The sequence below is a fragment of the Branchiostoma floridae genome, chromosome 5, assembly GCF_000003815.2.
Source record: "Branchiostoma floridae strain S238N-H82 chromosome 5, Bfl_VNyyK, whole genome shotgun sequence".
In the NCBI taxonomy this organism is placed as follows: domain Eukaryota; kingdom Metazoa; phylum Chordata; class Leptocardii; order Amphioxiformes; family Branchiostomatidae; genus Branchiostoma; species Branchiostoma floridae.
In genome coordinates, this window is record NC_049983.1 from 11666283 (window position 1) to 11687767 (window position 21485).

General features: G+C 40.3%; 3 protein-coding genes across 7 annotated transcripts in view; 1 reads left to right on the forward strand and 2 right to left on the reverse strand.

Annotated features, from left to right (window-relative positions):
* LOC118415281 (peroxisome biogenesis factor 1-like) overlaps positions 1-9441 on the reverse strand; it is a 17628-nt gene extending 8187 nt beyond the window's left edge. Inside the window, exons 1-10 of one of the 4 annotated variants that reach the window (XM_035819770.1) lie at positions 9159-9441; positions 8466-8642; positions 7899-7982; positions 7400-7514; positions 6038-7053; positions 5451-5574; positions 4816-5038; positions 3530-4542; positions 2655-2823; positions 468-1209 (exon numbers count right to left, since the gene is read on the reverse strand). In XM_035819770.1, the coding sequence (XP_035675663.1) occupies positions 1104-1209; positions 2655-2823; positions 3530-4542; positions 4816-5038; positions 5451-5574; positions 6038-7053; positions 7400-7514; positions 7899-7982; positions 8466-8642; positions 9159-9257 (3126 nt within the window). In that variant the 5' untranslated portion in view covers positions 9258-9441 and the 3' untranslated portion in view covers positions 468-1103. The other 3 variants (XM_035819769.1, XM_035819768.1, XM_035819767.1) reach the window with 3 other exon arrangements.
* Positions 9442-9686: 245 nt separating this feature from the next.
* LOC118415283 (BLOC-1-related complex subunit 6-like) lies at positions 9687-13474 on the forward strand. Of its 2 annotated transcripts, XM_035819772.1 has the most exons (6): positions 9690-10879; positions 11371-11445; positions 12248-12363; positions 12575-12658; positions 12932-13008; positions 13205-13474. In XM_035819772.1, exons 1-6 carry the CDS (start codon positions 9928-9930, stop codon positions 13251-13253), a joined length of 1353 nt encoding a protein of 450 aa, XP_035675665.1. In that variant the 5' UTR covers positions 9690-9927; the 3' UTR covers positions 13254-13474. The 2 variants fall into 2 exon arrangements, with proteins under 2 accessions (XP_035675666.1, XP_035675665.1); XM_035819773.1 differs by lacking the exon at positions 11371-11445 and having other exon boundaries at positions 9687-10879.
* A 2142-nt stretch (positions 13475-15616) lies between these two features.
* Positions 15617-21485, reverse strand: part of LOC118415285 (alpha-N-acetylgalactosaminide alpha-2,6-sialyltransferase 2-like) — a gene marked incomplete at its 5' end in the record, with an annotated part of 9345 nt that continues 3476 nt past the window's right edge. The window contains 5 exon segments of the mRNA XM_035819774.1: positions 15617-18218; positions 18555-18672; positions 18798-18960; positions 19356-19533; positions 20477-20630. Of these exon segments, the coding sequence (XP_035675667.1) occupies positions 18072-18218; positions 18555-18672; positions 18798-18960; positions 19356-19533; positions 20477-20630 (760 nt within the window). The 3' untranslated portion in view covers positions 15617-18071.

The window sequence follows — 21485 nt, forward strand, 5'->3', positions numbered from 1 at the left end:
TGGCCCCTCCTATAGCAAGGAAACACATCACATAATACAGGAACTGGTTCACTACACGGTCCGTCACACCCGTGTTGTCATGGCCCCTCCTATAGCAAGGAAACACATCACATAATACAAGAACTGGTTCACTACACGGTCCGTCACACCCGTGTTGTCATGGCCCCTCCTATAGCAAGGAAACACATCACATAATACAAGAACTGGTTCACTACACGGTCCGTCACACCCGTGTTATCATGGCCCCTCCTATAGCAAGGAAACACATTACATTATTCAGGAACTGGTTCACTACACGGTCCGTCACACCCGTGTTATCATGGCCCCTCCTATAGCAAGGAAACACATCACATAATACAGGAACTGGTTCACTACACGGTCCGTCACACCCGTGTTATCATGGCCCCTCCTATAGCAAGGAAACACATTACATTATTCAGGAACTGGTTCACTACACGGTCCGTCACACCCGTGCTATCATGGCCCCTCCTAGTGCAAGGAAACACATCACATAATACAGGAACTGGTTCACTACACGGTCCGTCACACCCGTGTTGTCATGGCCCCTCCTATAGCAAGGAAACACATCACATAATACAGGAACTGGTTCACTACACGGTCCGTCACACCCGTGTTATCATGGCCCCTCCTATAGCAAGGAAACACATTACATTATTCAGGAACTGGTTCACTACACGGTCCGTCACACCCGTGCTATCATGGCCCCTCCTAGTGCAAGGAAACACATCACATAATACAGGAACTGGTTCACTACACGGTCCGTCACACCCGTGTTATCATGGCCCCTCCTATAGCAAGGAAACACATCACATAATACAGGAACTGGTTCACTACACGGTCCGTCACACCCGTGTTATCATGGCCCCTCCTATAGCAAGGAAACACATTACATTATTCAGGAACTGGTTCACTACACGGTCCGTCACACCCGTGCTATCATGGCCCCTCCTAGTGCAAGGAAACACATCACATAATACAGGAACTGGTTCACTACACGGTCCGTCACACCCGTGTTATCATGGCCCCTCCTATAGCAAGGAAACACATCACATAATACAGGAACTGGTTCACTACACGGTCCGTCACACCCGTGTTATCATGGCCCCTCCTATAGCAAGGAAACACATCACATAATTCAGGAACTGGTTCACTACACGGTCCGTCACACCCGTGTTATCATGGCCCCTCCTATAGCAAGGAAACACATCACATAATACAGGAACTGGTTCACTACACGGTCCGTCACACCCGTGTTGTCATGGCCCCTCCTATAGCAAGGAAACACATCACATAATACAAGAACTGGTTCACTACACGGTCCGTCACACCCGTGTTGTCATGGCCCCTCCTATAGCAAGGAAACACATCACATAATACAAGAACTGGTTCACTACACGGTCCGTCACACCCGTGTTATCATGGCCCCTCCTATAGCAAGGAAACACATCACATAATACAGGAACTGGTTCACTACACGGTCCGTCACACCCGTGTTGTCATGGCCCCTCCTATAGCAAGGAAACACATCACATAATACAAGAACTGGTTCACTACACGGTCCGTCACACCCGTGTTGTCATGGCCCCTCCTATAGCAAGGAAACACATCACATAATACAAGAACTGGTTCACTACACGGTCCGTCACACCCGTGTTATCATGGCCCCTCCTATAGCAAGGAAACACATCACATAATACAGGAACTGGTTCACTACACGGTCCGTCACACCCGTGTTATCATGGCCCCTCCTAGTGCAAGGAAACACATCACATAATACAGGAACTGGTTCACTACACGGTCCGTCACACCCGTGTTATCATGGCCCCTCCTATAGCAAGGAAACACATTACATTATTCAGGAACTGGTTCACTACACGGTCCGTCACACCCGTGCTATCATGGCCCCTCCTAGTGCAAGGAAACACATCACATAATACAGGAACTGGTTCACTACACGGTCCGTCACACCCGTGTTATCATGGCCCCTCCTATAGCAAGGAAACACATCACATAATACAGGAACTGGTTCACTACACGGTCCGTCACACCCGTGTTATCATGGCCCCTCCTATTGCAAGGAAACACATTGCTGGATTCACGAACTGGAACATGACATAGGCCACTGCATCCGAGTTCTCAGACCTCCTGCATACGTGAGAAAACATCTTCTTGATAACACGTCCCGGAAATTTATTTCAGCAGACACATCCGGGTTAGCATCAACCCATCTTTTACAAGATAGCACGTCCCGATGAGAGAGTTTCGAGACATGACATTGTCTGACCCATACTCATTAGGCTGAGCTCACCATTCTCAAGCTACTCTCTGTTCTCATGCCATCTCAGGTACTTGGATACTTTATTTAGTCCATTAGCTATCATACATTGATTTTCCTTGTTAGATATATAAGCATTAAATACACATGACGTGATATTGTCAACCCAAGGCACTAAAGAATAGAACAAAAACTGAAAACCAAGACTTGATGTGAATGTACTGATTCAATATCAGAATATTTTTGGGTTTGTAAGATTGAACCTTGAAAGGCTAAACTGGTGATCATGAGGCCGTAGAGAGTACTAGTACTTCAGGTGAAATAAAAGAAAACCTTGAGGGGTTCAAAACAATTTTACCTGGGAGCAATGGAGTCAAACTCATCAAAAAACAGCACACATGGCTTGGCTGCCTGCGCGCGTACGAAGAGATCCCTCACGGCCTGTTCACTGGCTCCGATGTATTTACTGAGAAGTTCCGGACCTTTGATGCTAATGAAGTTCATTCCGCACTCCTTGGCCACGACCCCTGAAGCAAAAGTGGCCATTAACAGATAACCTGCTCTGACCCATCTGCCCTGATAGGGGCAAGGTTGTGAAGGGAAAGTCAGTCTTTATCTACGTTTGGATCCTTACCAAGGGCAAGCAAATCATTAGAAAGTTAAACATTTCAGGTGCATGTGCTGCATACCAAATGAATATAGTATGCACAGACCCACAGGAAGTTGAAGGAATAATGTGCTGATCATGAGGACTTTTTTGCTGTTCATTCTATCTAGCTAATTCTGTTTTCCCCAGTAGTGAAAAGCATATTGATTTTGCTGGTGTGTCTTTTTCTCATTAGTTGTTTATGCTAATACGAGCAATTGTTACAGGTTTGACCAGGTTCAAAACCAATTCTGTATCCTCTGTAGCTTCTGTTCACCCATTTCAGCAAAGGGGGCTCTATCGCAACATACTAAGACATCTTTTGAGTCATATCTTTCATAGAGGCATTTCAGATTTCCTAAACCTGCCATTACTGCTATCTACTTTGTAGCGTATATGATTATGAGAGTGGTACTGCAAATTGACTTATTTGCAGTTTAATGGAAAAATGGTTTTCACCCTTTTGCAGTACAGTTGTAGTAATACATTTGAAAGGCATATTTGCTGTGTTATGAATTTGTAGTGGAAAGGTCACCATGAAAACAAAACTACTTTATATGGGAGGTATGGCACAACTATCAGCTTACCTGCGAGGAGTGTCTTTCCTGTTCCTGGCGCCCCATACAGAAGAACACCTGACCTAGGTCTCAGTGGGCAGCTAGAGAACAGACCTGGGTACTTTGTGGGCCACTGTAAGGTTTCCATCAAGGTGTGTTTGATGTCATCTAACCCTCCAACATCTGACCAACTCAAGTCCTCGGCTTTATGAAGGGATACCCCATGTAGAGAGGAAGGCACGAATCCTTCAAGAGCTGCCTTAAAATCTTGTGTTGTGAGGATGAATTCTTCATTTTCATGTCCCAGTTTTGCCTTCTGTGAGGCCACTTTGTGTATTGCTCTGTCAACAACTGCCTCCAAATCTCTAGCCACAAAACCATCAGTCTGGGAAGCTAGCGCTTTTAGGTCTACTGTTTCCCAAGAGGTCAAGTCAAGTGCAGTTTTGGCAGTCAGGATGGCTTGTAAAATTTCCTCTCTCTGCTGTGCATTGGGTGGCTTGATTTCAACTATGCTCTGAAATATGTGAAGGCCTCTAGATGCAATCAGTGATGGATGGATGCTGAGTTTTGATTGACAGGTGGCAATGAGGGCGAGGCAGGTGCCTGCGCGGATCTCCCGTTCCACCATGTCCCTGACCACCTGCGCCAGGTGGTTGCTGTACATCGCCTCTCCGCTCATCTCCTGTTCGGGACTGGTGGCATTGCTGGTCACATGATCTAGATCATCCAATAAGATGACAGATGGTTGATGCCATGTTGCCTCTCCAACTGCCTCCTCAAATTTCTTCCTGATGTTGTCCACCCTCTTTCCTTTCAGACTCTTGCAGTTGATGATACTAAGGTAGGTGTTATGGGGCAGTCCTGCAAGCTCGCTGCAGAGAGCATGGGCAAGAACTGTCTTACCAATCCCTCTAGCACCACAGAGAAGCAAGCCACCATTGGCCAGACCTTGGGTTGCAGTACTCAGCTGAGACACCAGGGGGCACTCTGCCAGGGTGGTGGTGAGATGATCCAAGGCCTGCTGTGCATTTTCTGAAACTCCCCTGAAAAAAGGTTTTGAAATAAAAGTCAGAATGTTCCAATTCTTCATGATTTACATCTAGGTTGAAACTGAATGCTTTGATCATCAAATGTGAAAACAAAGAGTTTACCTCTACCAAATTTGTAAATTCAGAAACAGAGAAACAAGGGCTTTAGCCAGCACCTGTCATTCTGTCAGTGGACAAAATTTGACCACATATGAAAAATTCTATGACCATTCTGTCTACCTTCACAGATGAAATCCTGTGATCATACATCTTAAGTATCAATCCTACCCAAGATCTTGGAGTCGGATGACGGGAACCTTCCCATCCACTTCCTGCTCACTGTCATACGGAAGCCTTTCCAGCCAGCTGGGTTTGTTTGTCTCCGTCAGCCTCTCCCCTACCTCCAGACGGATCGTACCAATCATGGCGGGGTGTAGGAGGGTGTAGACTGGAGAGGGGGTCGGCTTGGTGGGATGTGGGGACAGCACAAGGAGACAATCAGCCATCAAGTCTTGTAGAAAATATAAAAAGTCAAATTACCAGATAGCTAGATAAATGTAACAAGCAATACTGATTGCAACCATTTACACACACTGTACTAGGGCCTGTTTACCCTTTTAGGTGCCAAGTTTGTATTGGCTAATGTACAATGTATTGCAAGGATGTGGTGAGACAGCTAAGATATGATATTTTTTCCATTCTATCAATCTTTGGTACAGATGGGGAGTCTGTCCACTGCGTTCAGCTATATTTGATAATAAACTAACTACATTCAAAACAGAAAGAACTGTGAGGAATTTCGAAGATATAACATTTGTGAGGGAAATTTCGGCATGAACTGTCCAGCCAAAAGTACACTTAGCCAAGCAGCTTGTCAGAATCACCCCAACCTAAAAGCACTAGACGTGCAATCCAGAACAAACCTTTGAACAAGGGTAGCCTGATGAGTGTTCCCTGAGTGACAGGCAGAGGCATGCTCACATCACTCACACAGGACAGCCAATGGTGGAAAGCTGTCACCAACATATCCTTTGTCATGCTAGGGGGCTGGGGAGGAGAAATCAGATTCTTCATTCATGGAAACAAATGATGACATATATTCATCAAACTGATGTGTCCATTTGGATGACTTTACAGGCTTTTAACTATTTGCAATAAATTCAACATAATAACCTTCAAAGACAGTTCTATGTGGCAATGACATGATTGTGCCTAATTTCAACACTGTAGAATATGTATATAAGGCTTAACCTAACTTTGCTAGCATGCCCAAAATTGACAATGCAAGGGAGAAAGCGAGTTTTAATACAATTGTCAGTTTGTCTACTTTTACTTAAAGTGAAATACATTCCGCAGTACATAGTACAGTTTGCAGTATGTTACCAAGCTTTCTGCAAGGTAAGTTGCTTCTATTAGTAACTATGAATCCTTGCAAGGCTCACAATGTGAGATCCTACACAATGTCATTCTATTAACTTAAAGATAAAATGAATCAGAACCATCGGCTTACCAGTGTGTGGAGGGGGTGAATGATGATTCCTTGAACAGCTAGTGGTTCATGCATCACAGGAGACATTCTAGCCTTTGATGTCACCCCCACTCCAATCTGCCTCCTCACCAAGTCTGTCACCTGTGACTCCACTCCATTCTGCAAACAAACTCTTCCAAGAGCATTCCCCTCAGGGTTTTCACCAACCATTCTAACATTGGAAGCTGTGGTAACCACACATACAACAAAAGAACTTGCCAAAGTTTTCCTGGGCTTTTCTGCCTCTTTCTTAGATTCCTTCCCTTTAGGAGGATTTTGCCCAAAGGGGAGTCTTTCTACACCCTGTTGTAGCAAGTTCTTCTTAGCCTCTTCTTGCTGTTCTAAAGGAGACTGCATCTTAGTCATAACTGCTAGAATTGTTCTGACATTTTCCTTCTTCCAGTCTGAAGGGTTTGCTGAAAGACCTGTAGGGATGACAACTGTGGTTGGCTGGAGAAGTCCAGAAAACATGTGCTGGCTGTGCAAACTTCCTTTGCTCCCTTCTTCAGCCTTTCTATCTACTTCATCTACCATAGATTCATCTGTCTCTGCAGTGCTGTGCTGCATAGCTTCTTCAATATACCTGTCAGGAAATGCCTGTACTCTGGTAGTAAAGTCAAAGTCCCATATAACATGCTGATCTGGTCTTTCTGAACTAGCTCCATTCACATTCTGCACATTTTCAGTGCTCTTTCTACCAACTAGGGATTGAAGGTATGACCAGAATAAGTCAAAGTACGATTTTGTTGCACTATCTTCTGTTTTAGTTTTATCCTTATCAGGTGATGCAGTTCTTGTTGGATGCAAATCATTCTCATCAGTACTACTATCCACCACAGGGGGTGAGTTTAACATGCCTTTGGTCATCTTCTGTTTGGTATCATTGAAGGTGTTTTGATTTGATTGCACAGATTTTGGACCATCTCTGCTCCGGGGAGCAACTATAAGTTCTGTCAGTTGACCAAGACATACACACGGGGCACTGGGATCCACCAACCCTGAAAATTAAGTAAAGAAAAAAGTAAGAAAAAAAGATTATGGCTATTTCTCACATTTTGGAAAGTTGAACTATACTACATGTATATATATATGCACAGTTCAATTCTTTACCAACACTGTATTATTTGCCAGAACTATACCAGTCCTGGCATCAAAAGGACCTAAACTATCATTTATAACAAATAAAGTTTGCAAGAGAGAGCATCTATATAGACATTAACTACTGAATATCAAATATACTACAACAGTACAACTGCATGGTGACAGAAAATACTTGAGTTAAAGAATTGAAAGTTTGAAAAATCACTGTGTTGTTTACACAAAAGAATTTTACATAATTCTTACCTATTTGCACAAAAATGCAGGTGTTCCCCTGAACCCACACAGGTAGCACCTGCCCCGTCCAAACAACCCGCACCTGGTCCAGCAGGTGAGATTCAATGTAGCTGGCATGGAGTTCCTGTAGAGTAAGGGTGCAGAGAAATAGGAATCAAGTCATTGATTTTTCTACCTCAACACATGTACACAAGGCAAATTATTATGATATCTGTAGGATCTTTCATTCTGATACAATTATCGCACTCCTGTGAAACAGGACTTTATATTGTTGTATGATGTTTGACTTGATATGGATGATTGTTTTTCTTTCATGAAAAATTTTTCACGTAAAAATATCATTGCAGTAAAACAATCAGACTGGATGGACTGGACTGCACAAACCAACCATACATCACACAGATTCCTGAGTTATGCTGGTTACAAACAAACAAACATCTCCAAAAATACAAATAGCACATAAAGCTTGGCCATGGCAGACATTTAGTAGTTAACTGATATCCCCTACCAGAATTTCCCAGTCATCCACAGAAACTGGTTCCACATGCAGACGGGTACAGTTGGGTACTCCAGATACCAGCCTTACCAACACCTGTGGGATAAAGGCAAAACATACTATGATGGTAAGACCTGTCTGGACTTGTGCAACTTTTTTTTTTTTTATTAAAAAAATAATGATGAAAACTTGCTGGCATTGTGATAAAGGAAAGAAACATTCACCATGACAAGTCAATCCATGTTATCAAGCAGGAACAAAATCCATTTAGTATGATTCGTCCCTTTACCAACAAGGCCCAGTCATCTTCACCCAACACTATGGTCAACTTGGCCCAACAGTCAACACACTGATCAATTTGGCCCAACACCCTGGTCAACTTGGCTAGGGTTAGGATAATGTTTAGGTGTTGGGCCAAATTGACCAGGATGTTGGGGCTGAGTTGGCCTGATCACCTTAAAGGGCCAAGTCGGTTAAGGGGCCTGGGAAGAATCCGACGTCCGTGTGGGACTTTTATCATAGAAATTTGGAGGGGCTGTCTCTTCATCAGTTAGATGACAAATTGAAAGCCTGGCTTACTTCCTGGTCATGCTTGAGTCCCAGTTTCTGGCCGTACATGCCGCTGATCTCCACCACATCCTCCTGACTGAGGGATGTCCTGGCTCTGTCCCTGACTGTCTCACCTGACCAGGTGACAAACACCTTCTGTCCTCCATCTCCAGTCACTTCAAACACTGCACTACCTGCCTGTTCCAGCTGGGGGCATGGCAATAGACAACAACAATTATCTGACGTGTAATCATTCATCTATAAAAATTCCATTTGGTCTAATATAATAAAACCATCTAAAAGTTGAAACTACAAGGGTATACGATTGATTATTACAATGGCACAATGACGCTGTGGTAGGCAAAATGAAGGTGGTAGACAAAAGATTAATCTATATGTTAATTAGTAATTTGATCTGAATGCTAATTAATAATCTAATTTGCTTAGGTTATTTTGCCTGATCTAAACATAATAGAAATTACTCATATTCATGCATGTTGTGATAGTTGATAATACTTTGAACTTAAGTTTCTATTTAACTTAATCAACTTTTGTCTTTAAAAGTTTGTTCTTCAATCAATCATACAACATGTATTTCATTTGAATCTAATAAAATTTTGCTTCACTGCTTCATCATTTCAAGGAGCTTTTATCAGACTTGAAATCCTTGTAGATTTCCGTTTTGTTTAAAATGATGGTTGTGCTGAGTACTGAAAATATTACCTGGGATAGTTTGAACTCCTTTACCCATGTACTGGGTACACTGATGAAGCACGTCTTGGCTGAGCTGAACTGTAGCACAGCGACCCTTGGACTCTGCATCGTATGCACGCACTTTGGTTTGCACGCTTCGCGGAGACAGTCTTACGGTTATGATTCAGGTCACGGCATTTCCAGTAACGCAACAGAATTAGCTCTTCCTGTCCTTCCTTGATTCTTCAGGAGACAGATTCTTGAAAGTCTTGCAGCATGCATCTACACACCGAAACGAGCTCACCGAAACAGTTCCTCCAAGCACTGAAGGCGTGGAAACCCACACGATAAATGCCAAAGAAATAATTATTTCAAATGTTAGAACCAATAGATTGCCATGTTCCCATTAAAAAATCAATTTCATATAATATCGCTAATAATTTTGTATTTTGCTAGGGTCTTAAAACCACGAGTAGCGACTTCATCTATTTGTTTGTATTTTGTGTTTTGTAGCCCTGATTTCAGACGAAAAGTCAAAGGGCAAGGTTCGGATCTCGAGAACCTTTCTGTTCAGTGATTGGTCAATTTATAGTCATGGCAAATAAACCGACCAATGAGAGGTCACATTACAGATTGTATGTGTGCTGAATCCAAGATGGTTGCCGTCGAGAAAAAAGACGCCGGAAACAAGTTTTGGTCAGGTTTGACTTGCGTTACGTTGTGATTTGAGGTATAAGAGCGAACCTCACGGACTAGGGAAGAAGAAAGTGAGCTAAAGAGTAGCTTGACATATATTAGAATGTCTGAAATCATAGCACAACACGAGAACCAGTCCTCCGATGCGGGTGTCTCATCCGGTGGGACGGCGAAGGGCAAGTCAACACCAAGGACGGACCCAAGTCAGGAAAGAGAAGACCTCTCCGAACGACATGCAAATGGTGAACAAGAATCATTCGATGTGAACGTTTTGAACAAAATGGCGGAACTTCGTGCACATGATGAATGCTTTTCTGTTGAAGAAGACGCCAACAAACGCGTTGGTCTTGACGAAAACAACAGTGGTAAACAAACCACATGTGATCCAGAGTCACTTCCGGATAAGGAAGACCAGGATACTGTGAATGATAGTGGAAGGGACAAAGTTGTCATGGCTGAAGAAAAGACTTCCAGGCTACTTCAAGAGGCAATGAAGAACGATGTAGTCCATCTGGACGATCCTGGCAATTTGAGAATGGTAAAACAGGATAAACCAGTTCAAAATGATTCTACTGGAACAGATGATGTTGACGCAAGAGAAGGAGCGACATCCAATCCACACAACAATGAGTCATCAGCTAATGGAAACGTTTGCAACAGAACTGTAAGTCAGAGTTCAGAAGAAGTTGACGAAGCATTTGCTGCAGACGAGAGCACAAGTGATGACAACTCACAGCATATTGAAGAAGGAAGCAAAGTGGAAGGAGCAACAGCAGAGAGCAAACCTACAACATTGGAAGGGGCCGCTGCCAGTGAGCCAAAGAGGCCTGACTCCATCCCCCTAGTGAACAGTATAGACCTGTACAGGAGACTACACGACCCGTTGTCAGGCATGAGAACTGAGGGAAGGAAAGAGGAGGAGAGAGGGGCAGCAGGTGGTGCGTGGGGCCTGGCACAGCAGGGGTTCGTGAGCAGGGAGGGGGACATGGTGTCATTCGTGGCTACTGACTTAACACAGAAGATCAAGAAGAGCACCCCAAACAGACAGACCAATGGTAAGCGATAGGGAGGGAATCATTTTAGATAAATGATTACAGGTGTCTTTATTTTATTACTGTAGTCCTTAAAAGTATTGCTACTAGTAGTAACTATCTTTTTCTGTAGGCTTTTATCAGGAAAAATATTTTTCATCATAGTAAAAAAAATTCATACTACAATGTAGTATCCCCTCTGTCAGGGCTCCTGTACTAGCGCATTTTTTTTACAATCATTTATTCCCTGTTCATGTATTTCACTTTTAGTTTATTATTTTGATCTTATTTTCTTCTTGTGAATCAATTGTTGATCAATTTTTCATTGCCCTTTTCACTATATTCCTAGCTTTTTACCCTTTTTAGTCTAATGTCAATCTTTTTTTTTTACATTACATGCATTATAACTACCTTATTTTGTAAACTTGTTGTACATAGTACCTTTTGCCTTTAATGCTCTCCCCCAAGCTAACCCCTCCTCCCCCATATCGTTGTTTTGTCTGTGTCTCCTTCAGACCCAGAGTTAGAACTCATCCTTGGGCAAAAAGAGCACAGTGCAGCTGCAAGCGAGGCTGTAGGCAGTAGAAAAGGTTTTCACTTGCCATTTGATATTCATTGGTGCTCTATTATTAGCTAGCATACTTGTGTGGAGGTATACTGGTGCTTACTAGTAATAGATGAAACTGGCCTACTCCTGCCTGAGTATACTATACTCTATAGTAAAAGAAGAATAAGTATTGAGTCTTTATGCATTAATTCTTGTACGTACTTTATACCGGTAGTACCATTTAAGTGTTCTCTAAATGATTTAAGTACATACTGAACATTAACTTTCTCATAATCTAGTTGCACATCTAAAGCAGGGAATTTCCTACTCTACTAAATGACCATTGATAATTTCAAATTTGCAGTCAATGTAACATGTTATTTTTGAAAGTTGACAAGATCTACATGTAAATGTATCTGAATCTAGATCTGTTAATATTTTCTCCTTGATTTGATAATTTTCTGTATTCAGCACAATATCAATAATCTTGAGAATTGGGCAAGACTAGCTAATGCTTGTTCACCTTTACCTGTGGGGTAACCTACATTTGTATATCACTTGTTTTCAAAAAAGGTTATTTAGAGATATAACTAATAAGTACAAATTACAACATTTTTAGAATACTGCAGTTTGAAACCACAGTCTTGATCCGAAAACGCTTTGTTTTTGAAAATAACAATGGTTGGTAACCCCATGGATGAAGACTAATCATCAATACCTGCATAGATGTTCCTTTGGGATTTTGCAACAATGACACCTGGGTCTTTACCAAGTCCTACAGTTGACTCATATGCCTGGTGTTGCCTGTTGGTAAATGCTAAGAACAAATGGTTGTTCTGTTCCAGCCACTGACATGCCCCCTATAGACCCTCGAGTGTTGGTGCACCTGGAGAAGCAGGCTAAACAGGTGTCAGAAAGCCTGGAGATCATGATGGGCAACCTGCGGGGAACACTACATAGTGTAAGTAATAGTAGCTATAGGTTCTTTAATGAATAGACCAGACTATTGAAAATAGATAATTGATTTACATTATGGCTGAAGAGAATAACAATGTATTTTAGACTCACTAATTAAGGCTGTTTTATAGGTCCACATATGGGCCTTCTTGTCTCTCAATGTATTCCTCAAATGACTTACATGCAACTGTAATAGCTGTGCTTTGTGTGTTCAGATGTCGGCCATTACAGTGGGATGTATGCAGACACACAGAGACATGGTGGAGTCACTAGGAGATACCACAGATCTTTGTGTTAAGGTAAGTGTCAGTCATTAATATTAGATACACATCAAATCTGTACATGCTCCTTATGTTCCCATAGACCTAAGCCCTTTATGAATATCTTAATGGGGCAATGGCCAGCTCTAATTTTGATAGTAGCTAAGGATAAATAGCTTTTATGGTTACTTATAAAAGACTTCATCCAGGCCTCAAAGTTATGATGTATTTCCCCATTACTTCATGAAACAATAGATAATGCACATATTTTGACTGAAGTTTGAATTAAGAATGATCTCTACATTTTCCTAGGCCATGTACACACTGATAGCAAGGTGCGAAGAACTCAACAACAGCATGAAACCAGTACAGGAGATTGCAGAACAGATGTATCCTTTTATGGGTAACATAACTTGTCAAGGTCTGTAGTTTTGATGTCAAAGTATGACAACAATACAATACAAAGACTTACTTTCATGAACTATGTCAGTTCTACTATTGCAACCTTGCTTTACAGTTTAAGCTTGTACAGTTTTTATTGAATGTAGACTAATTACCCACTGATTCCTTAACCATGGTGTACAGAAAAGACATCAAGAAGCAACTTGAAGCCTTTGAAGCTCTGTGCAAGTGATTCTCCAATTTATTCAGCCTTATGTTTGCCTATACATGTATCTACAGGGATTCATAATACCCCAGGGAATTTCATAATACCCCAGGGAAATGAGAGAATGGTTTTTAATAAGTTGTTAGGCCAGGTTAGCCATAAACTTGAACTTACAGGCCAAAATGAAATATCTAATTTCAAACCATGTATGAATGTACATAATTGTAAGTGGAGTAAATTAACAAAAACAGTTATATTCTAAAATGCTGTGGAAATCAAGAAGTAAAGTAGATTTGTTATTGCTTGCTTTGTGATCATGATAAACAAGCCACGGCAAAATATGTCAGACGAGGAGCTAGGGACATGGGCCAGGGGCTTGGCTAATTATGCACAATGTATAATTTGTTGGTATTTTGTCATTCATGAAGTGAACTGTACCAAAGTCCTTGACTGTACTGTATGTGGGTGTTGTACAGTATGAGTATTACCTAGCCATGGCATGCCCCATTGCATGTCATGGAGGGGGTATTTTGCTTGTATTAGCCTTCTTTTGAGGGCTAATATGATATATCACAATTGTGATGGTTGATGGAGAAACAAACAAAAGCCAACTTGGTGTTTTACAAGTGATGTTGGAGCATGTAAGCTCAGTATGATTTAACACATCATGAAGTGGAATTTGTTCGGGTCAGGAATTATGTGTTCTGAAAAAGATGCTGATTACTATTGTTGTGTAAGGTACTGTACGCTCACTACAAATGGTAGATATGATACTGTGGCTCTAGATCTGTTGTAGAAATACACTTCTTCTGCAGTGGTAGATATCTTACATGTGTACTGCTTTTAGAAGTAAACACAGCTTAAGCAACCTAATCTGATGTACAGCAACTACTTTTAACAATGTACTTGAATGTATGTGTACTACATGTATTCATGAAAGTGTGCTTATTATAATAATACTTGGTGATATGCCTAGACATCTTATCCTTGACAGCATATTGCCTATATGATATACCGGTATATTTTAAACAAACATGCTCTCTTTGTCATAAAGAATGGATTCACTGCTTGTGATATAAGGCTAGCTCTCATGAAACAATTTAACCTGTCACTGACACTAATTTTCACATCAAACTGGCAAATTGGTAGCACATTTGTACATGTACATGTACATGACCAAACTATCAATACATGTAAATTTTGATTGGAAAGGATAAAAAAGTTGTACAAGATTGAGCATCTCCTAATCATCATCAGTTTTTTTTAGTCAATACATTTGTATTCCCCAGTTTACTTTTTGTTATTATTTGGTAGAGTGTTGGCAGCTTATCATTTCTATCAAAAGTACTAGCTACATCTTGATGCAATTGATACAATTGAATGGCCGAGTCTCCATGCAAGATGGAGAGGTCACAAGTTTGATTCCTGGCTAGATGTGTCCAAGGAACTTAAATCAACTTTCGTCACTCCTCAAAGGTGTAAAATGGGCACCTGACTTTGTGACTTTGTTGGGGAGGTAAAAGTGGTGAGAGGGATGGGCTCCGTCTTCCAATACCATGCTCTGGACACAGTGGAATCAAGCCACTGCCTATGGGACTCACCTTTATGTTTATTGATACAGTTTACTTTATGTTTGTGGAAATTGTATCCATTTGTGCAATGAGAAAACATATCAATTCAATGGCTCATTGAAGTAGCCAGGGATACCTGTAAGCCTTGCCAAGTGCCATGTGCTCCGTGAATGGAGCTATTCTTGCCTTCAACTGGGTTAGATGTGAAGATGGTGTTAGTTGTAGTCGTAACTTTTTTCAGTTTTCTTTCGTGTCTTTATAAAGAAATCTGACCAATTCTGGTACCAGGGTCTGCACTAGCCTGTTGTCAAGCTTGTATCATACATGTATGCAGCTCTCATATATGCTGTTTTGTGTAATGAGATGGCCATTAGAAAATGTATCTCCTAATAAAAGATGAATAAAAAGAACCAAAAACATAGCTGCATGGAGATGACGCTAACTTTGCAGATAGGGCAGAGTAACAGATGCCATGCTCTTCTGGTGTGCATGTTGTACATGTACCATCAGCATCTTTGTACCTTATGTGACTGCAGACATAAAACTGGAACTATAGTATGCATCTCTGTTGTAGTCTTAGTGCTGTCTTGGATCACACATGTATGATGAAAGAGAAAATAGTGGAATATTAGTCCACATCTATGCTATTCAGATATGCTGCATCATGTTTACTACAGAATAAAACATGCAATCCTTACAGCAAATCCACCTTGTTGCCTTTTTTACTATCAGAAAACAATTTTAACAAACTTTTGTCGTTCAGAATAATTCATGGAATAACTGGAAAAACAAGCCTTTTATTTCTATTTTCATTGTATACAGATACAATACGGTTCTTGTATAATTGACATAGAAGTGTATGGAAGTACTATGTACTGCTAGCAACAGGCTTATATTACATGCACATTCTACTCTGAGCACCAATCTTCCAAAACGCAATCATTTCCAAATTCAGTCTAAAGAAATACATTAATTTTTTGCATGTAAAACGTACCAAGACTAATGAAAATATCCAAGGAATGTCCCTCACCATACTTAGCAGAAGTGTCATATTCAATAATTAACACACTGCATCATCCAAATACATCATACAGATCTAGAAGGGCATCCAATCTGGTGCACATGTATCATCTGTGCTCATCTTGACCCCTGTATAAGTCACTCTTCTTCAACATTTTGACTAAATCTTTAAAATAAGGCACAAATGCAATTAACTAAATCCATCAACTAAAATTATTAAAATGTGAATGTCATATTTGATAAGTATTTAATGCGGACTTGGGGAGATTTTCATCCCCTCAGCAATAAATTACTGCATAGATAAAGCTTTAAGTATCCACATATACATTGTACATCCAACATAAAGTCCCAAACTAGCTAGAAAATGTAACAAGTTACAAAGACAGCACAAGATATTGAATCTATTATTACTAACAACATTTATGTGTTTTAGTGATCAGAATTTGTGATAAACATTGGGAAACTAATAATATTTGAGACCAACACAGATGAATATATACAAACAGTATCAAACTTACAAATATCTTTAAAATACTGATGGTAAAAACAATTACCTTAAATCATTAACTACACTATCTAAAAACTGTCTTCGGCAAAAGCACAGCTACATGTAAGTGATCAGATTGCAGTATCTGTTGTTCCTAACTACAAAATGTGGATATAAAAAGTTCTTACTGGTAGTACAAAAATCTCTATTCAATAACATTTACAGTACATGAAATTTTGTATTTGAAGGCAAACTGTACAATTTTCACTGCATTGTAGTACGTCTTATATGGAGTACTGTGGTATGATTAATTAGTATATATCTGGTTCAAGTGGGTACATAAAAAAAGTGAAGCCTCAAAGGACCTGTGTGATTTGCCCAAATTCAAATGCTTACTTCTGCCTTTGTGAAAGAAACTTAAGACAATGGCTTCAATATAGCAAATATTTTGTTTCAACAGGTTTGAAATGTGTGGGATGCCTAACTTCACAAAAAAATATTGAAAAGAGATTTTGAGTCCAGACTAGGCCCTGGATTATGTCAAAAACCCATTATGCATTGCTAAAAGCCCACTTCAATAATGTATTGCAAGGTACACATCTTAATTATGTACTTCATTTTTAAGAAATTATTTCCATGGTGAAACCATGTTAGCTTAGCAGACTTGAAGTTATGCCAACACAACAGCATTCCTGCTCTTCTGTAACCACCACATAATGTCACCTCACATATCAATTGTGGATTTTACTCTTCGAAAGTTGAAAACATTTGGTGAAACAATTGCCTCCATTTCCTTTATCAAGTTATTTTGAAATTCCTCTTTTGCACACTGTTGCAATTTTTGTCCTTGAAAAGATTATTTATCCATTTTTTTTTACAAGTCTTATAAGGCTACCCCAGTTCCAGGCAAGATGGCAATGAGAAGTTGAGTACTTTTGCCTTTCCTACAATAAAAGGAACATGACTATTAAAAATTGCAAGACGGGTAACAACCCACCTGTTCCTACCATAAAAAGCAGCCATGGGCAACTCATAATCTCTTAAACTTTCTCAGAAAACATCTCTTCTGTACCAATAAGCAAGGCCTTCCCTGTCTAAGCTGTCCCAAAGTTTAATCTCTCTTCTGTGGTCGTGGCTTCCAAGTACAGGCTTGAACGCTTTGTACTGCTTATCGTAGTAGTAATGGCTGTACTTGGTGTTGTATCCCACCCCGTACAGACTGAGCTTGTCGCAAGAGTTGAGGGCTGCCATGACCATGATGCCACCAGTGGTGGGGCGGAAGGACTTCACTCTCATCCACCTGTAAGGGAAGGGAAGACGTTCTGAGTCAATTTTCGGTTTAATTCAAGCAACCTGGATATCAGAATGATGTTACAGCAAGTACATTTTAAGGATGTCATCCTCTGCTGACTCTAGATCTCACATGTAAAGTGAAAAAAATTGACAAAAAAAGACACCGAATTTCCAAGCATGGACCATAAACATTGTAACAAGACTTAAGTAACCAAAAATTTACTGGGAAAGATGAAACTAGATGTTAGTAGTAAGTAGTAAGTAAGCAACCAGAGTCGTCAATGAAGGTTAGACATCCAGGTAATAAGATATACCAAAGAGCAGTTACTTAAGCAACTGGAAAATGACTTTCGAATGTTCCCAAGATCATATCCAGTTGCTTCAGTGACTGCTTTTGGCAAAACTTGAGTCATAAAAGGTCAAAACCTTTTTCTTTGTGAGAAACAAATGGCATGTAGAACAACAAAACAGTACTTACACATAGTGAACGTATCTCATCCAGTCTGGGTGGACGATTCGGACATTTTCTGGTGGCACTGCAAACTTGTTTCTGCCTTCAGCTATAGACTTGAGGTATGAAAAATCTGCCTTTCTGCATGGCACAAATATATATGTGATGTCCTGAAAGAAAGAAACAACAGGCTTAGCAAATCATTCAAAGTTGTTCTGCATAAAAAAAATCTAGGATGACACAGTTTGCTTACATGTTCACTTTAGAGAATGCACAATCATACTTTACACAAATCTGGAGGCAGGATGAAGGAGGAATTCAATTTTCATCCTGCAAGAATTTGATTCATCTTGACTCAACATTATAGAGAAAATCACAGAAAATTTTCTAAGCATATCCTGTCAAATTTTCACATAGTTTTCTGTACAAAAATGATAAGAGGGAGTAACCTTTACCTGCCTACAGTATTTACAGCAGCTGCTTTAACATATGTTCTACAGACTAACCTTACTGATAGGGTAGTCATCTGCCTTCACACCAACAAGAGAGCGGTCGTAGAACACGTAGTGGGTTGTCCTACTGCCAACATCTTCTTCAAACCCTTTAGTGAGGGCGTGATTTACTCTGGAAAATATTTCATAAACAGAAAATAAGATGTAGAATTTCTATTTTAATGAGGCTAATTAAGCACAAGCAATGAAGAAAAGACATACTAGTACTAGCACAGATTGAGGTATCCATGATTGTACCTGAAGATATAGTTGTGCCTGTCAATCTCCTCCCCATTCTTGGAGCCGTTCAACATCCCACCATTGCCAATCACGGCACAGGTTATACACTGGGGCCTGCTCCTCCCCGTAAAGTTGAAGATGGTATCATCCGCTGGAAACATGTTCAGCACATCTCGGACCTCTGTTGAACAGAAGGCAGAAAGCCATTAAATTAATAAAGATTGTAAAACTTTATCCATGAAACATGACTCCTCTGAGGCTCATCTTCAGTCACAATTGTCCTTCCAATTTCAACATTCTTTGCATGTTCACTAAATTTGCTGTCACATTAAAAGCTGCTTTGAAGAGCTTTACATGTAATATTAACATAAATATTACATGTTATATACATAACTGTGATGATATCGATGGCCCACTGTGCCTGACATGATGATTTGGTCATAACTGACAATGATGGACAAACAACTACAAATTTGCTGTAGCTACATGCTAAAAATACATAATAGCTGCTTCATGTTACTTTCTTGCAACATTCTTTAATTTCCTTTTTAGGATACTCTCATAGACTGTTCTTACCTTCATACGTGATGTTCTCCTTGTATTTGTATCCAAACGGTGTTGCCCAAGGCATCATTCTCCAGTATTCGTCTACATTAAACAACTTGCTGTTAATCACCATCTGTGTGTCAGGTCTGAAGATTGGACCAAACTCCTCTGATAAGAAGGCTTTTCTCTGCAGACTTCTCGGACATGTCTGTAAAGTAAATCATATGAAGCATTGACTTGTGAAGAACTGCATAGTAACAAAACATACATGTGTGTATGTAGTATACGTACAGGAAAAGCTTTGTAACAGTTACAAAAAAGCTTAGTATCAGTTAAAGATTGTGAGTGTAGTTTGTTGCATCCTAAGCAGATTTATGGAGGCAAAATTTCAAAATCTTGACTGACTTTATCCCAGCACTAGACTACATGTGAGTTACTGTATGTTGTGCACTATTTACTTATTCAAACAGTATTAGTAACTAACATCAATATTGACACACTTTATAAGACTTACCCAGTCATATTCCATCACCATGCAGATAAATGTGTGGTATGTTTTTCTGACATAACTGTTGGAAGCGTGTAGTGGTCAGTGTTGCGTCAATGCCACCAGTGCTCTCACCAAGTAGAGTTAGTACAGTAGTACAAGACTGCTATATTGTCTGTGCTGGTACAGGTGTTAGTCAGGTGTTGGCATTGTTCAAAAGGACAGGTATGTTGACAGGTGGCTGTGATGGTTGCTGTATACTGTGTTAGGTATGTGACAGGAAGAGTACTAGACATATTCTAGGTTGTTGTAGTAGAGTGACAGGAGAATACAATGACTGTCTTAACTATCAGAGTGTGAACCATGACTTGTTTATTCTTGACATTAACAGCATGCTACTTCAACTATCTACAAGGTATATGGACAGTTTGACTCCATAGAGAATAATATTGTTAAAATGTGCAAATTTCGTTTCAAATCAACTATTGATAAAAGTTTATCATAGTTGGAAATGAAATTTTAATGAAGAAAAATTACATTTGAGTGCTATGGTGTTGTTTTCACAAACCTTCTCATAAATACTGCCTAACCCTGTAGAATGTAATAGAGAATTGCCAGCAAAAAAAATGGCTACTTCAGTGTGCTGAAGGTCTAACCAACTCACCGAGTTTTTCCAGTTAGGGTTTTGTCGGAAGGTAAACTTGGTGTCATTTTTGTCCGTCATGTGGAAGAGCGGACCTATCCGCGGCTCAGGGGGGACGTAAAACAGGTCTTCTCGTCTTCTGTCTGCAGGGTCAACGTCATCCAGCTCCTTCATGCTGTAATAAAATCAACAGATGAGATATATGTCAATTTCATCACCATTTAATCCTCAAAGAAGATGCAAGGGAAACAGATTAGGATATCAAATTCATACATTAAAAAATTCTGACTAATGCATGTTAAACAATTCTATTATATTAGATTTGATGAAAAATATACCCAGTACGGTACCGGTAACTTTGTGTTTAATTAGTAAACTTCATATCCTGACCAAAGAATAAAATTCTGCATCCAGTATAACGGTGTATTAACTCTAGTCTCTACCAGACTCTGCCAGAGGAATATAACTGGCCAGGGAACAGCACGCGATCTACGTTCCCTGGTCGGTTATATTCCTCTCTATTTGTTCCATTTCTACGATTTTCCAGCGATCGGGAGTCTGGTAGAGACTATATTAACTCAGACAAGCCAGTAACCTTAAATTACCCAAACTTGGCTGCTGCTTCATTTAACCAAAGAGTGAAAGTGACAGTCTGTAAGGAGAAAGGGTCACAGGTCAAGACGACCCACTGGGTGCAGATGGCCAGAGGTTGGGAGAGGTGGAGATCATTAGATTTCACTTTACACAGGGCAGACTGCCAAGAAGTGGCTAAGACCTTGAGGAAACTTGGAACATTTACAGCTTTAAAACTTCTAATGGGCAACATGCTAAGATTTCAGTAGGACATAATCAGCCTATTTATGTATGAAATATGGGCAACATGACAAAAGTGCAGTGCACATTTCACACACAAATGATGTAGAGTGCTGGAGTGAATGTGTGTAAGCTTAAATACAAACACTGCTTGGTAATACATGTGCGATGTATTGACAGTCTACCTGCAGCTAGTATCCAAGGAGAGGACCTTGTC

What these genes read in the sequence shown, in the direction of transcription:
- LOC118415283 (XM_035819772.1), top strand. Translation starts at nt 9,928, where the DNA reads ATGTCTGAAATCATAGCACAACACGAGAACCAGTCCTCCGATGCGGGT. An exon ending in GGCTGTAGGCAGTAGAAAAG is followed by an intron (nt 11,446 to 12,247) that starts GTTTTCACTTGC and finishes GTTCTGTTCCAG; the next exon opens with CCACTGACATGCCCCCTATA. An exon ending in CCACAGATCTTTGTGTTAAG is followed by an intron (nt 12,659 to 12,931) that starts GTAAGTGTCAGT and finishes ACATTTTCCTAG; the next exon opens with GCCATGTACACACTGATAGC.